Genomic DNA, 16798 nt, shown 5'->3' on the forward strand with positions numbered 1-16798 from the left:
TAGCAAAAAAATATATATATATGCCGAGGGCAGAAACACACATGTTCACGACTGAACATACACAGACACAGGTACATAGAATTGATTACTTTTGACTTACCATGGACGTGTATAGAAGCAGGAGGACTTGTCTTACTATCTTGTGTCAGTATATTTCGTGTCACGCAACGATATACCAAAGAAGTATCCGAATCCTGCACGTTGCGGACATGTAGCTCTCCATTGTTCATTGCAGAAACTCGGTCGTCTGCAATAATTTACGTTGTCGAATTATATGCAAAGATTCACATACTGCGTATCTACGTACACAAGATATATATGTATACATACACACATACACACACACACACACACACACACATATGTATGTATATCTACACATACATACACACACACACACATATATACATACATACATACGCACACACACATATATATATATATACATATACACACACACATGCATATATATATATATAGATACATACACACACATATATATATATATACATACACATCTATATATATATATATATATATATATATAGATACATGCACACACACATATATATATATACATACACACATATATATATATACACATGTACACACACAAACACACACACACACATGCACACACAGACACACACACACACACACACACGCACACACACATATATATATATATATATATATATACACACACACATACATAGCAGATGGATTAAGAAATTAAGACATTTCGTAGTTCATCCGACTAAGTCCCATTTTGAGCAAATCTCTTTTAGCACACACGCGTGTGCACGCACACGCACATATATATGTGTGAGAATGTATGCCTGTGTGTATGTGTGTGTGTGTGTGTGCGTGCGTGCGCGTGCGTTCGCGTGCTTGTGTATTCTTCATCTTAATGAGCAATATAAGCATAGACAGATGGAAACGTGTCTTAATACACACTATCTTCGTTTAAAAACAGTCTTTGTATTCAATTTGCTATCACTGAATTATTGGGGGTTTCACGAATGACGATACCTTGTTTAATTGCCAACGAACCCTCGCTTATAAACTCATTATGTTAGGTGCTTAACAAAATTAGACAGAACAATTTGTATATGTAACACGCTCCTAGCAGCTTATTCGTTGAATAAATTACTAGTATGTTACTTGTATTAACTAATGTTCTAATATAAACAACTTGTTTAGATTGGAAGATCAAACTCGGTGTGGGTTTCTAGTTTTTAAATTAACCAATATTTTGTAGCAATAAATGAAATAATTTCAGACAATGTGTCTGTAACTTCATTATAGAGTCTCTCCTTTTCTTTTTGCGATAGTGTTGTGTGGTTTGATATATATTTATCTTGTATTTCTAACAAGTCCAGTACCCATTTAAGGGCCTCCCTCTACTGACTGTTGATTTAGAAGTTTAATAAAATATTTACTTTGCTTTTACACTGGTGTATGGCGGCCTTAATAGAATGAAGATACTTACGATCGGTGATAGGCTTTGAATCCTGAGTCCATTTCGTAACCTTAATGTATTCATTCACAAAACGTGGGTTAATGAGACACTTTAAGATGGCTGTACCGTTGCTGATCACCCAGACATCATTTAACTGAACATTGTAGACTTTGTACCGGTCCACAACAACTGCACAAATAGAAAGAAGTGAGAAAGGATAAAAAGAAAACTACATTTAAGTTTGTATAGTATAATAGTATAACGATATCTTTAAGTCAAAATATCATAAGGTATATCGGGAGGGAGTGGAGGGAAACATTGTTGTCAAAAGCTTGGGATCATGAACGACGAAGAACTAAATAGTTAAACATAAAATAATCCGTATGTGATGGATGATGTATGGATCTTCACATGTGGTTCATTATTGATGATAATACAAGGACTCAATACATGGATGCAATACTTTTGTTTACTGGTTTGTTTGATTGGGGTTGGCATGGGGTTAAGCGTCGATGTACTCGATACATGAATGGCAATATATCGATAAAGTGGCAATGAAGAATATTTTTGGTTCGTATACTGCTTCTATCTCAAACAGAGATTTTCTAACGAACTAGTTTCCTAGTTACATTCCTAGTTACACAATTAGTGATTGTATGATACTGTATTTCCTATATACTTCAAGCGAGGTTAAACTGCTGCCGTACCTGGTGAACGAGTGCCCACCACCGAGGAGATCCAATATAGATCAAAACCACGTGTTCTGGTGGTCTCAGAGCTAGTGTCGCAGGAGTTTTATTCTGCTTGTAATAAATATCGAGTGCTAGAAACGCACTGAGTAAACCAACTGGAAATGTTTTCTCGGCGTTAAATGATAGTATCAGCGTCTCATAGAGGACAGCCACATTAAAATAGCCATAAGCAATACTAATATATCAATAGTTATCCATAAATCATCAACATTTATAATAAACGGATTTGTTATATGTATATTGAAAAATAAGAATATTTTAGATGCACAAGTATAAGCTTATTTTCTTTCATAATACCCCCAAAAAACCGGGTGCAGTTTAAAATCTAATTGTTTGCATCGTTATATTGAGTACATTAACACCAACTCTCAGCAGTTACTTCGACTAGACTGCTAGGATTTTAATGTCTTACGTAACAACTGTGATTGATAATCACATACCTTAACATTTCGACCGGATGCATTTCTATATATTTCTTGTATTCACATTCGCTTACTTTCCTCTCCAAACGGAACTCCAGGAAATTGATGAGAGTTTTACCGAAGCAGAAATTCCTTGCCGCCAGTCCTATCATCTTTGTCCATCGTGCAATCAATTTTGTCATAGCTACCTAACAAGTGGTAGATGTCTACTCTAGTAGTGGGGGATAATCTTCATGTTGAACACGGCAATCCGAAAAGATGAGGCGCAAAACTGATCTCGTTATGATTCGGACTCTACGTAAAGAGCATTATTTCCGACCCTCTAAGGATGTTGCTAACTTCCGGTATTTAATCACTTCTAGTTTTAGCTGAAAGTCAGCAATTTTGAGGTGTTGAGTGTTAGTCGATACCGTAAGCTCTGTACTTGACTGATACTTTATTTCATTGACTCCTAAAGGTTGAAAGCAATGTTGGCTTTAGTGGATGGTGATAGAATTAATAATAATTTTTAATAGTTCTTAATAAAGATTTCGTTTATTAGAATAATATTCTCTTCGTTCAACAGAAACATTTTTTTTATAGAGGAATGTTTGATTACTGATAGTATATTAAATGACAAACTCAACGAACCTCGCACTAGAAGATATTCAGAAGGGTGACCTACTATTTCTGCCGATATCAAAAAAAGGACCAAAGGTCCTGCCCTAGTCAAAAGTTCATAAGGTCGGTTTCCAGGATCCTGTGGCATAAATATAACCCCTGGATGAGAAGCCGGTCCATTCCAGCGTTGCTCATTTTCACTAGCTGTGTCAAATGGAGCAACGTGAAATGGAGTTCTTTGCTCAAAAAAAAAAAAAAACGCATCGCCTGATCCACGAATCGAAACGACAATGTTACGATCATGAGTGCTACACCATAACCACAAAGCCACGTTCCTCCATAATAATATTCTTTTCTGCTATAGGCAAAAAGCCTAAAATCTTAGGGGAGGGGAATAATTGATTCTTCTTTTACCGGACCCGAAAGGATGAAAAGCAAAATCAATGAAAAACAAAATTCAAAGCCGGATTTGAATTCAGAACATATAGACAGACGAAATGCTGCTAAGCATTTGTCTTAACGATTCTGCCAAATCACCGCTTGCTCCTCTATAATATTATTGGTAACAACTCATAATAAAACGCTAATTGCAAGCGAGAATACGACATTCATACAATTTTCACAAGACTATTAACGGCGTAACTGAAATTGTTCCCGAAAGAATAACACACTCAGGTTATATATCTTCAGAGAAATACAAGGCAAATAAATAGACCTCAGTGGGATTTGAACAGAAAATAAATAATATAACCAAAAATAAGTTACTTTAATAAAAAGAAATTGCTCTTCTTTGTAGTAGCAGCATTGTGATTGTTAGACGTTGATGGTATTAACAAGAGTAGCAATAAGCAACTTATATTGCCATTGAGGTAACCTTCAAATACAATATGTAAACATATCTATTTGAGTAAAAACATTAAAAAACTAACGTTTGAAAGTATATGCATTGACTACGCTTGTGAGTGTTAGAGTGTGTGCATGCTTTATGATTATGTTTGAGCTTGTGTGCGTGTTTTATAGAAATCTTGTAACAATGCGTGTCCGTATGTGCTTGTGTATATATTACTGATTATTTTTCTATAGACATTTTTTGAATTGAATGAGTTTTTACTTAGTGTTTTTTCTTGTTTAGTTAACACCAAAATAAGGAATAAATAGATAATCCATAAATATATGTAAAACGCTTTTAGTTTTAGAAATATTGCATTTCTAAGTCTCTCAGAGAGACTTATACAGTAGCAGCACGATAAAGAGATGGTTTGTTGCCAACTTAATGTGGCAGTCCCACGAAAGGGAAGAATGCTACTGCTATTTAGCCCCAGGAAACACCATTTCTAGTTGGATATGTAACACAAGCGTACTGTGTCCTTATGTTTTCAAAGGTGAATAAACACCGACAGCTAGCAAGCCAAGCTACTCCAGACTGATGAAGAGCAATGGCTCTGAAACTAGTCTCTGGATGCTGGCTTTGCTGGGTGGAGGTGCTTATCTCCCCTGTTTAAAAACATAAGGACATCGTACGCTTGTGTCACATAGTACGCTTGTGTCACATAGCCAACTAGAGACGGTGTTTCCTGGGGTTAAATAGCAGCAGCATTCTTCCCTTTCCTGGGACTGCCACATTAAGTTGGCAACAAACCCTCACCTTTAGTTTTAGTTTTATAAAAATCAAGTGTTGTAAACCAACAGAAATTGAAAATAGTGATATCAAAATCTAGGGTGTACTGTTATTTCTCGAACTTAAATAGCTATATATGTACTATCACAATATTTCTATCCCAATTCACTGTAAGTAAAGTCATGCCAAACAAGACGTTCTGCTTATACTATCTTTTCTTTTATTCATTCAAACTTAGTGTCTGCCTTGTAACTACATCACCCAATGCACCCTTCAATTTTTTTAAATGGTATAGTGCGAGTTGATGAAAATTTGGTGCTATTTCTGGAAGGTAGGCAGGTACGTTTTCGTTGACACGAAGTGCTATAAGTGAGGTGTTCGGGTAGATACAGCAGTCGAGTACTTAGCTCCAAGGTTTCGAGCTCAAAATCACTACAGGTGTTCTATTATCTATTGATTAGTGAACTTAGCTATAAACACTTTAATTAATATAACAACCGAGAAGGTTCTCTGTAATAAATTTCCACTAGGAACCCTTCCAGCTGTGATGTCATTCAAAATAAAAAATTTAAACATTTCACCAAATCTTCTTTCGGTTTATCAGAGAGAAAAAATAAGCTGTTAAAGGCGTAACATCTAAATTAATATCAGAAAAAGATTATTCCGCTTTCAAAGTGAACACATGATCATTTTAATTGAGTTATTTAGCCACTTGTGTTCCATTGGCATTCTCCTATTTTCAAATAGCAAGTCTATGTATATTGAATTATTTGCATGTGGGTATACACGTTTGTTAGTGCATTCATACTTAAGATTTTTTGTGTGTGATTCTATGTCTTCCTTTGTGTGTATGCCTACAAATGTAGTGTATCTGTTTCGTTATTATATGATAGAGTACAGATTTGCCTTATATTAGAATAATTGCTTTTATTTTCAACTGCAATATAATGATAGCGCTTTCACATACTCACAAAATAAACTTACTTTCATATAACATATTCACTGATGAAAGAATAAGACATACAAATACAGACGTTCATAGGCAGACATATGTTAACATAGACACGAACATGTGTACACAAAAGCAAAGCCACACATGATATTTACAAATGCATTCAACACACGTGCAAACACCGACGCACACATTATAATGCTGTTAGTTGGTTCTCTTCCAAGGAAACCAACTATTTGTTGCCTTCAGTAACTCAGCGTGATCTAATTAGTGTAGTTACCGACTACTTAAAACAGAGAGGCAAAATTCCGTTTTACATCAATGTACATGACATGGCCTCAATATAGCTAGTTATGTTCTAGAGGGAATTAGTTTTCCACTACGCATAGAATATTCTCTATAAATTTGCTCCTCTGTTTCTATTATGCTATCATTTTTGTAATGCAAAAATATAGGTTGAAAATATAAAGGATGAACAAACTGCGATTCCATCTTGTTGTGTTTGTACCTCTCCAAGAGATTTCTGACTGAGTAGACTTATGATATAAAAAGGTTCCAACCGTGACCATTTCGTTATTTTACCTCCATTGCTGTGTACATCGGACTAAATTATCTGCTTTTTTTCCCTTTAAACGGCAATGAGTTGAGGAAAATATAACTAATTTTTCTTGCAGATCATTAGAAGAAAAATGTCGAGTTCTGTTTGTCATTGGATTTCGTTTCGTTTTCCGTATGGCGTTTATGCCACAAGAAAAGGAATGTGTATCACCGTATCATCAGCTCTTTAAATTTTTTGTGTTGATTTATTTATTAACTACTGACATCAATGCTAACAAAAGTTAACGAAAACTGAAGCAAATAATGATGTGGAAATATGAAACCATGCAATATTTTCTAAGATTTGGAACTTCCTGTCAAAGCTACATAAAGGTCGAAACATATAACACTTGTTCGATCATTAAACGGTTTCTGAAGATTCGTTGCTGGAAAATACTCGAAGCACATGCATTTCAGTGTGAAGTTACATTAATAGAAAGAAAACCCTAAGTTGCCTTTCTCACAGATAAAACTCCGCAACGAAGCCACAGTGCAGAGTATACTGACACCGACTAGGACACGAGAAGAGCAACGCATACTCGGTTTCTACAGGCGACCTAACACACAGCAAGAACACAAGAACTTCAAACAGCAGCCCTAACTTCTTGAAACTTAACAGGCAGCAAATTCATTTAGAATGTTATCGTATTCTTCAAAGTCTCGTGAGTAAGAAAGGTTATATCACGCAAATAATTAGCGAAACGTTAATTATTTGACATTAGTGTACAATTTAATAAATGTTTCAATTATCTAAACTATGTAGAAATTATCAAGAGAGATTTAATATTCCCCAAATACGAAACACGCTTTTGAATGGAAAATGAAATGGTATTTCTTGCCAATATATATTTGAAACAAGAAGAATAGAAATTTTGATATGTTAAATTGGTTAGTATAACCTAATATTGTTAGCAGAGAATTGTTAAACACTGGTAAATAATAATGTTTCAGGAAATACTATGAATAAGTTGTATTCAAGTTGCTTGCCTAGACTTTTGTCTACATCTAAGAAGCAATCGGTATGAAAAATGATAAATACAATGCTGTGGATAAATGAATGATATAATAGAAGATTATATAAAACAGAGGCCGTCCCTTTAGAACCTGAGTGACGCTCCAGTTAAAATTTAGATTAGCGATTTATTTAGACTGGTGACATCTAGAATCAGTACGATTTACAAAATGGCTAAACTTCTAAGTTTAATTAAAGGGTAGGGGATTGGTAAAATTGTCAGAGCGTTGGGCACAATGCCTTGCAGGATTAGTTATGATACTATTCGTTCTGAACTCAAATTTCACACGTCAACGTTGTTGCCATCCGCCCTGCATAGTTAAATAAAATACAGGACAAGCTCGCTTCACCTCAAATTTCAGGCTTTGTGCCTATGGTTACAAACATTTAGAAGAGAGTCGCTAAACGACAACTAGCCACTCCAGCGCCTTCTTTATGTTTCTAAACTTTTCCGAAAATTTTAGTAAAATAAAAAAGGAAACAAGCGGAAATTTTACCGGTGAGTGTTTTAAACTATAAGGCACTAAAATAAAATGACTCTCCCTAGACACAACAGTATATGCTTCAACACACGAACTCAGGAAGTGTCTTGCAAACCAAATTCCAAAACAAAATATTCATATATATATACGCATTTGTATATATATTTATGTCTTGCCTATATATGTCTGTATATGTATGTAGCTATGTGCATGCGTCTGTATATTTTAGTGTATATATGTATATTATGGATGGTTTGGAATGGGCATATACTGCTAAATGCTTATGTAGTCCAACGTGAAAAAAGTTTGAAACAGATATAACTTTTAACGTATTAATTGATTACTATTTTCCAAATAATTATTACCCTGGGTATTTAGACTCTGTCCTTCTTTATTATCTATTTTTGATTTAAGGTTTTCTTCGATTTTATAATAAGATGATTTTATACCGAAATCTGTTCATTGCATGCAACTGGTCGTTGTTAAGAACGTTAGTTGAAAGGATCAATGAAACAAAACCATTTTCAAATGTGTATCCATTAAACTAATTGTATATGTTTGCTTATTACCTTATTTTTGTTACATTCTAAACAAAACTGTCCGACGAACAGGAACGTGAATCTCTGAGTAACAGTTTTTGTGATATTTTTGCTGCTTTTTAATAAAGCATATTACTCTACTCCTAGTATTCGAGTACTATTTTTTCTACCTTGTTTCGCATTTATGTTCTTACTCTACTATATATATATATATATATATATATATATATATATATATATATATATATATATATATATATATATACATACACGATGTTTTTCAAGAATAATCAAATCTGTTTAAATATGTAATGATGCTTCATTAGAACGACATATCTACTTCAATATTTCACGAAAAATATCAAGTGAAAATATTTGTGACTGCTAAGGCTTTCGAAAACGCTTTTTAAGAGGGAGCTTACTCATAAATATGTAAATAATCTAACTGAAATTACCTAAATTCCCAAATTTAAGTCTATGAATATTCAGTTCTATAACCGATTTTATTGCACAATACACACGTTCATATATACATATTTATATATACTTACATATACACACATCCACTTATAATTTATGTATACTTACACACACACACGTACATATACAAACATGCACAAGTTTACTTATTCATCTCTCTCTCTATATATATATACATATATATATGTATATATATATTATATAATATAAATAATTTGAGAAAACAAATTTCCAAATCAATGAGGTGCAACTCTTCAGCGTTATATGCGTCTACATATTGTACTTTGGGGTCTTATTTATCGTATATTTATATATTTATCTATAAATATACAAGGTATCTGATAAAAGTCAATATTAATTCAGTTCTTTGAGATTAATCGATATGGGGGTATTCTATTTCAGATGATACAAAAATAACCTAATGAGTATATCTGACAGTAAACTCATGGTATCCGTTTGCACATCACGAAATAATACTTAAAGGAAATAACCAAAATTACCAGCAGGGTGTATAGTATACTTCGTTAATTATATCCTACTTTAGTAAACACTTATATTTATTAAATATGAAGGAACTACATTTAATCCTTTATATTGAACACTCAATATTTCATATATTCAATAAGACATATTCCATATATTCAATAAGACATTCAATACTTCATTTCATTGTACCATCCATCTTTTTTTATATTATATATTCCATATCCCACATAAATTTTACAAGAATATAAATAAAAAACATAAAAAACAGACAGAGTTGGAACTCTTTTAAATAAAATAATATATTCCTCTATACACGATCATACAAAACCCTTTTTTTTGTATTTATTTTTACTCATATATATATATATATATATATATATATATATATATATATATATATATACATACATATATATACATATATATCTATATACATAAGCATGCATATATATATTTTTTTCTTACAATATGCATACATGTACAATTTTTACACACGTATCTATTTTACACCTAGCTAAATTGCTATATATATATATATATATATATATAACAATGTGTGCGCGTGTGTGTGTGTGTATGTCTATGCGTATATGTATATATAATCCTACTGAGCATGTAGCTTCTTTTATATAAACTGGAAAACGATTTCTTAAAAAAACAAACAAGTAACCTAAATTTATTTTAAATGTAGCCCTACATAATATATACACCATACAAGCTTATCAAAAGGAAAAAAAAATAGATATTCATAAGGAAAATTGTTTGAAAAGTCTTCCTTTAAAATATGTGATTTCCAACCCCTCACACACAAGGGATGTAGAGATCTCTATTTAGAAAAAAATGGCAGTGAATTGTGGGAGAGGAAATCAAGGATTGAAATAAGCAGAGGAAGATTAGCCAATACACTAACATTCCGTGAAGAAGTTCACAAATAAATATTCGAAGATGACTTATTGAAAAGGTAATGTATGTTATTCATGTTGCTCTATATCGATCGTTTGTGAACTAAACTGCAGTTAAATTTTAAGCTACTGACGAATTTACGATGAAATTTTTAACCCTTCTCTTTCACGTATGTTTCCTCCGCCCACACACACGTTTATAGCTGTGCGCAGTCCCTTTTTTTGCTCAAAAGCTGCCTCATTTCCCTTCTTCCTCCTCATCCACTCTTCCACTATTCAAACACAAACATGCGACGTCTATTATCCACATGATTCAGTTTTTATAAAAGCGTTAAAATTCTGTAAGCACTATATACACTCAAAGAAAGCATGAATAAAAATTAGAATAATCAGCAATATAAAATACTAATAACGTTATAATTAAGTTTCTGATATAAACGGAAAAATTTCAATATATTACTCTAAATCATGGATTATTTAGTGGGCTCAAACAAAATTGTAACTATTGCGAAGAAGCTTCTTTCTGTTCCGGTTAAAAGTTATAAAGTGGTAAAAATTAGTAATCAAATTTGGGGTTATATTTCAGCTCTCATACCATAACGTGTATAGTTCAAACGGAAACCGACAAACATAATAAAGAACGCTAATGTTTTGTCGAGGGAATATGGGCTGTTAAGAAATAAGTGACTATCAATGTAATTGGAAACGTTTATATTTAATCTATCACATACAAAAAAGAAGAAATAGCGTTTATCAAAACATCAGATACTGCAATAAATCGTTTCTTCAGTCTGAAGGATATTGCCTAGATAAATTGACACGTTACTTCCGTTAATGTTAGCCGCATAAAATAGGTTTATTTACTGACGAAATTTTAGTAATCTGTTGAGATAATTTAAACGTTTTGTTTGATAAGTAAAGATTCTGTTAGCTTGAGCATTTTGTTTAAACTATCAGAGTCTATACTTATCAATTAGTTGATAGGGTTCAAAATCATTTTATCTACATATTCGCACCATTTAAATCCCACTGGTGTGATAGTAAATTTTAAATTGATGAAGGCTCGAAATAAAAGTAAAGAAACCCAAGAGGAATTATTGTTACGATGTTTGTCAGGAAAAACAACTACAACTGCAGCCCAAACATCATCATCATCAACATCATCATCAGGCGGAATACTACTTCGAATATCACCACAGCCAACTCCACCATCAATACCACAATCATTATCATCAAAGATAATGTAATATACAATATCATATTCCGTTTTACTCTAAATTGTTCTAGGCTTTATACTGACTAAAAGAACACTAAACATTATATTGCAATAAAAAAAAGAACAAATAATCAAGCAGAAATTTATATTCCCCGTTTGTATGTGACACCTTAATGACTACCTTGTGGCTCATGCATCTGGATTTGAAAAACAACTGCAAGGTTACTAGTTAATGATGGAGTGATGGCTTCGAAAGAGATTAAGTGTCTAACGTCATCGCATGTTGCTCCATAATTAGAAAAACATAGTGTTTACTAAGCAGTCAATCTAAAAAGACAGTTCGTTAATGGATACCGCACTGGAAAGGATTTATGGCAAATATAAAACCTTTGGAGAAGTGAAAATTGATTCGACAGTTTGCCATTTTGATGCGATATAAATGGAGATATGTACACATTAAACGGTCGCGAATACCATTCCAAGTATTATATTCAGTTTTTAATATTATCGCAACAGAAGCAGGGAATTGATATAATCGGAAGAGCGTCGGAATAAATGACTAGTGTTAATTAATTCCGACCCTTTATTTGACGAGTTCAGATTGCATTAAGCTCACATTTTCTTTGCATCGTTCTAGGGTCGATTAAATATGTAATAATTATATACTGGGGCTAGAAGTAATCAGTTATACCCTTTATTCAAAATGTGTGGTCTAGCTTCTGTGTTATATATTACTTTATATTACAGCAATGATTGACAAAATTAAGAGAGCACTTTAACGATATTTTGTTACGCCCTCTTCATGTTTAACGTTTATTTTTATTTTTCTGATATCTATAAAATAAGTACCAATCTGATACTGGATTTCATTACTTGATATTTATTCATCGTAATAACTTTGTTGCGTTATGCAAATTTTAGAAATAAATAATAACTAATTAGCAAAGAGACGAAATAGCTTAATAGATTCGATCCAGTAACGTTAAACTCAAATCATCTGCATATGACATGAAGTTGTTTATATTGTGGATATGCCATCTCAGTATATAGGTTTTAAAGGAAAGTCCGTAGAGTTAACAAGCTTGGGCAGGAATATTTTACCATAGTTTATTACTGACCCGACTCCCTAATCTCAGAGTTCTACACAATAAAGGAAATGAGTGTTATATCTCATTTGATTGGGGCAAAAATATAACTAATGCGACTGATGATATTACCTCCGCCTTCGCTAAGGCGAAGGTAATAATGATGATTTCAAATGTTGGCACAAGGGCAGCAGTTTTAGGAGAGAGGGTAGGTCGATTGCATCAATTCCAGTCTTCAGCTTATACTTATTTTATAGACCCCCTAAAGAGTGAAAGGCAAGGTGAACGTTGGTGGAATTTGAACTCAGAACATAAAGACAGACGAAGTGCTGCTAATCGTTTTGCCCGAATTCTTTCTACAATAAGCTCAAAATGTAAAATGCGAAGGAGAGAGATAAATCAGTTACGTCTTATCCCAGTATTTTACTTGCAATTTATTCTATCGACCCCAGAGGGACGAAAGGCAAAGTTAACCTCGGCAGGATGTGAACTCAGAGCTTAAGACAGAAAAAAGTGACTAAGCTTTTTTTCCAGTAAGCTAACGATTCTGATAGCTTGCTGCATTTTAATAATAATAATGATTCATTCCAATTTAGCACAAGGCCAGTAGGCTTCAGGAGAACCATTGTACTTGACTTGTGTTGTCCTTTAAGGATGGCTAAGTTGACCACGGCGATATTTGAACTCAGGACGCAGAGCAGCAAAAACAATGCTGCTCAGCATTTTGTCCATCAGGCAAGCGATTCTGCCAGCTTGTTGCCTTTTAATTGTAATAGTCTTTTTATGCGCCCTTTTTAAAGCCTAGCCAGGCTCATAGGCTCGGTTTCCCGGTTTCTATGGTGTCTGCCCCCCCCCCCCCCCAGCTGGACGGAACGCCAGTCCATCGCAGCTTTTAACTCAAGAAGCAGGAAGAGAGAGTGAGAGAAAGTTGGGGCGAAATAGTACAACAAGGCTCGCCACCACCCCCTGCCGGAGCCTCGTGGAGCTTTAGGTGTTTTTACTAAATAAACACACTCAACGCCCGGTCTGGGAATCGAAACCGTGCTCTAACCACTGGGCCATTGCGCCTCCACAACTATAATACTAACAGTTTCAAATTTTGGCACAAAGCCAGCAATTTCGTGGGAGGAGTAACTCGATTACATCGGCCTCAATGTTTAACTGGTACTTATTTTAACGGCTATGAGATGAAAGAAAAAGCCAACCTCAGCGGAATTTGTAGATATGCCACTAAGAATTTTATTTCTGCTGAGCTTACGATTCTGTGAGTTTATCGCCTTTTGCTGTGTTTTAATAATCTTTTCTACTGAAGGCACAAGGCCTGATATTTGTAACATTTTGGAATTTTAACACAAGGCCAGCAATTTCGGGGGAGGGTAACTTGATTACAGCGACCCCAGTTTTTAACTGGTACTTATTTTATCCGCTTCGAAATGACGAAAGAAAAAGCAAGCCTCGACAGAATTTGAAGAAATGCGTCTCGTTTTTTTTGGCCGATGGGCTTACGATTCCACCATTTGCTGTGTTCTAATAATGATAATTAGAAATCCTCTTTAGCCCCCTTGTGGGGCATAGGGCCGGTTTCCCGGTTTCCATGGCCTATGTGTTCCCCTCTAATTGGACGGGACGCCAGTCCATCGCAGCTTTTTACTCAAGAAACAGGAAGAAAGAGTGAGAGAAATTTGTGGCGAAAGCGTACAACAGGGATCGCCACCACCCCCTGCCGGAACCTCTTGGAGCTTTAGGTGTTTTCGCTCAATAAACACACACAACACCCAGTCTGGGAACCGAAACCGCGATCCTCCGACCGCGAGTCCACTGCCCTAATCACTGGGCCATGGCGCCTCCTATAATAATAATAGTGATATTGTATTAACGAGATTTGAGTGCTACACTAAGTTGTGCCAGTAGTCAAGAAGTACACTTCTCACCTGTTAGCTGTTTTCTGCAATTTGCATATCTATCTATCTATCTATCTATCTATCTATCTATCTATCTATCTCTATGGACGGACGGTAGACGTGTCGGCTCCGTAAGTTTTGCCTTTTTCATGTTTTAAAAAGTGTGTTTGTAAAGCTTATTTTATATACAAAGTTGTATAACAACTTGTAGACTCTCTGGTGCAAGTTTTTTGCGACGGAAATCTGCCCTGTGTGGCACATTTCCAGGATATAAAAAACAATTTCGGCTTTCTAGCCATTTTTTTTGAGACGATGGCGTCTTGTAGCCATGAAAATCTTTGTGACACGAACGTGGCATTTTGCAGTGTTTCGTTCGAAAAAGAATTTCCTAGTCTTCCTTCCTCACAGTTAAACGAGAGAATGGAGAAAAAAAAAAAGAATTTACACACACAAATTCAAGTGTTAACACCGCCACCACCACCACCAACAACAACAACAAAAACAAAACTGTAACCAAGGTTACAAAACAGAACATAGACAATGTCTCCAAAGAATCTGACGTCAGCACCAATTCTGGTGACGTCATCATTACCACCGCCAACAACAACAACGACAACAACAACAACAGCAGCAGCAGCAGCAGCAATAGTTCAACTCAACCTTTGCTCTCTTCACCAGCAGGAAGCGAAAGAGAGGAAGGAAAAAGCCACAACACCACTGACACAAATACCACATCTGCCACCAATACCAGTGCCAGCACCAGCAACAACAATAACAAAAACAAAAACTTTGCTGAAGCTTTGAAGCAAAGTGAAACTGTTGTGTCTTACACAACAAAAGAAATAATAGAAACGAGAAAATTAATCAGCAAAGAAAGCGGTGAAGTACACTTAAACATACCACAACACATATTAAAGGAAACAAGTAGAAAAACAATAATATATAAAATAATAAACACTAAAAATAGAAGGCCGGAACAGGCCAGTATAGACAAAATTCAAAAATGTTTGCAATCAATTTGGGATAAAAAAACATATATTACTTGGTATAGATTTGCACAGGTACAGGTGATTTTTCGAAATGAAGAGTTGGCGAAGACGTATTCAACGCTAACTCTTCACACACCTGAAATAACAATGTTACCCAGTTACCTTGGCCAAAAGGTAACAAAGGTAACAATAAAGCACGCACCTCCAACAATCGACACACTATGGTTGATATCGGCCATATGTGTTGATATGGACAACATTAACATACTGAAAATAAACGTTGGAGAGAGCAATTGGACCGGAAAAAGCATACAAATCTTGTTCCACACAAACGAACAAGAAATCAAAAAAATCCCACCATACATCCGTTTGGCAACAAACCAAAAGTTGCATATAGTAGTAGAGGGCAGGCGGCCTCGCTGTTACTTATGCGACGGCGAGGCACACCTTGAAAAGGAGTGTCCGACTGCCCGAAAAACACAACAACAACAACAAGAACTAACTAAACACATAAAAAAAGCCTTGCTGCCCACACCGACATCCACACAAAAAACAATAAAAGCAACATCAACATCAACGAAAGAAAATACAACAAAAACTACAAAATTAACAAACAAAGAAGACGAAAAAAGAAAAGACAATACAAAAACTGATACCCCTTCCCCCACATCACTTACACCACAACCAAAAATTCAACAACCAACAAAAACAAAAACAACAATACAACCACTTACACAAGCAAACACAGAAGCATACAACATGCCCCTACCGCCTTCCGATTCCTCAGAGTTTTCATCTGAAGACGAGTCAAGTACTGAGGAATGGAGAGTAGCCCAAAAAGGAAGGAGGAAGAGGAGCAAAAAAAGGAAAACGAACAACAACAAAGCAGGGAGATTCACATCTCCCGAAAACACTCCCAACTCCTACACGATAAACACCAATGATAACACACCAAAAACAATGCTAACAGCAACAGACACTACAAACACAGAGTTGATGAATTACATCAACTCTAAAACAAACATCACAAATAACGACATCAAAACAAACAACCACCCACGCACAACACCGCCAAAACACATTAAAATTTATCATGTAACACCAGCATTACACAACAAAATAAAATCCCTCTACCCCAACTCGGTAGGGGGATTCCAGAAATATTTGTGCAAGAAATCCAAGGAGGAAACAAAACTTTCGAACGGTAAGTAACTTCCTGTTCTTTTGTTTTGTGCTTTAAAGCACACATAAATAGAATCATGGTGAAGATTGGTTGTGTGAATGTGCGTGGCTTGGGGTCGCC

General features: G+C 34.9%; 1 protein-coding gene across 12 annotated transcripts in view; it reads right to left on the bottom strand.

The window, feature by feature from the left end:
- LOC106868349 (cell adhesion molecule Dscam1) overlaps nucleotides 1-16798 on the bottom strand; it is a 298293-nt gene that overhangs the window by 126659 nt on the left and 154836 nt on the right. For all 12 annotated transcript variants that reach the window (XM_089352798.1, XM_089352792.1, XM_089352796.1 and 9 more), the window contains exons 4-5: nucleotides 1493-1651; nucleotides 101-247 (exon numbers count right to left, since the gene is read on the bottom strand). In XM_089352798.1, coding sequence (XP_089208924.1) covers nucleotides 101-247; nucleotides 1493-1651 — 306 coding nt within the window. The remainder of the gene's footprint in view (nucleotides 1-100; nucleotides 248-1492; nucleotides 1652-16798) is intronic.

The sequence above is a fragment of the Octopus bimaculoides genome, chromosome 5, assembly GCF_046866305.1.
Source record: "Octopus bimaculoides isolate indiv1 chromosome 5, ASM4686630v1, whole genome shotgun sequence".
Classification (NCBI taxonomy): Eukaryota; Metazoa; Mollusca; class Cephalopoda; order Octopoda; family Octopodidae; genus Octopus; species Octopus bimaculoides.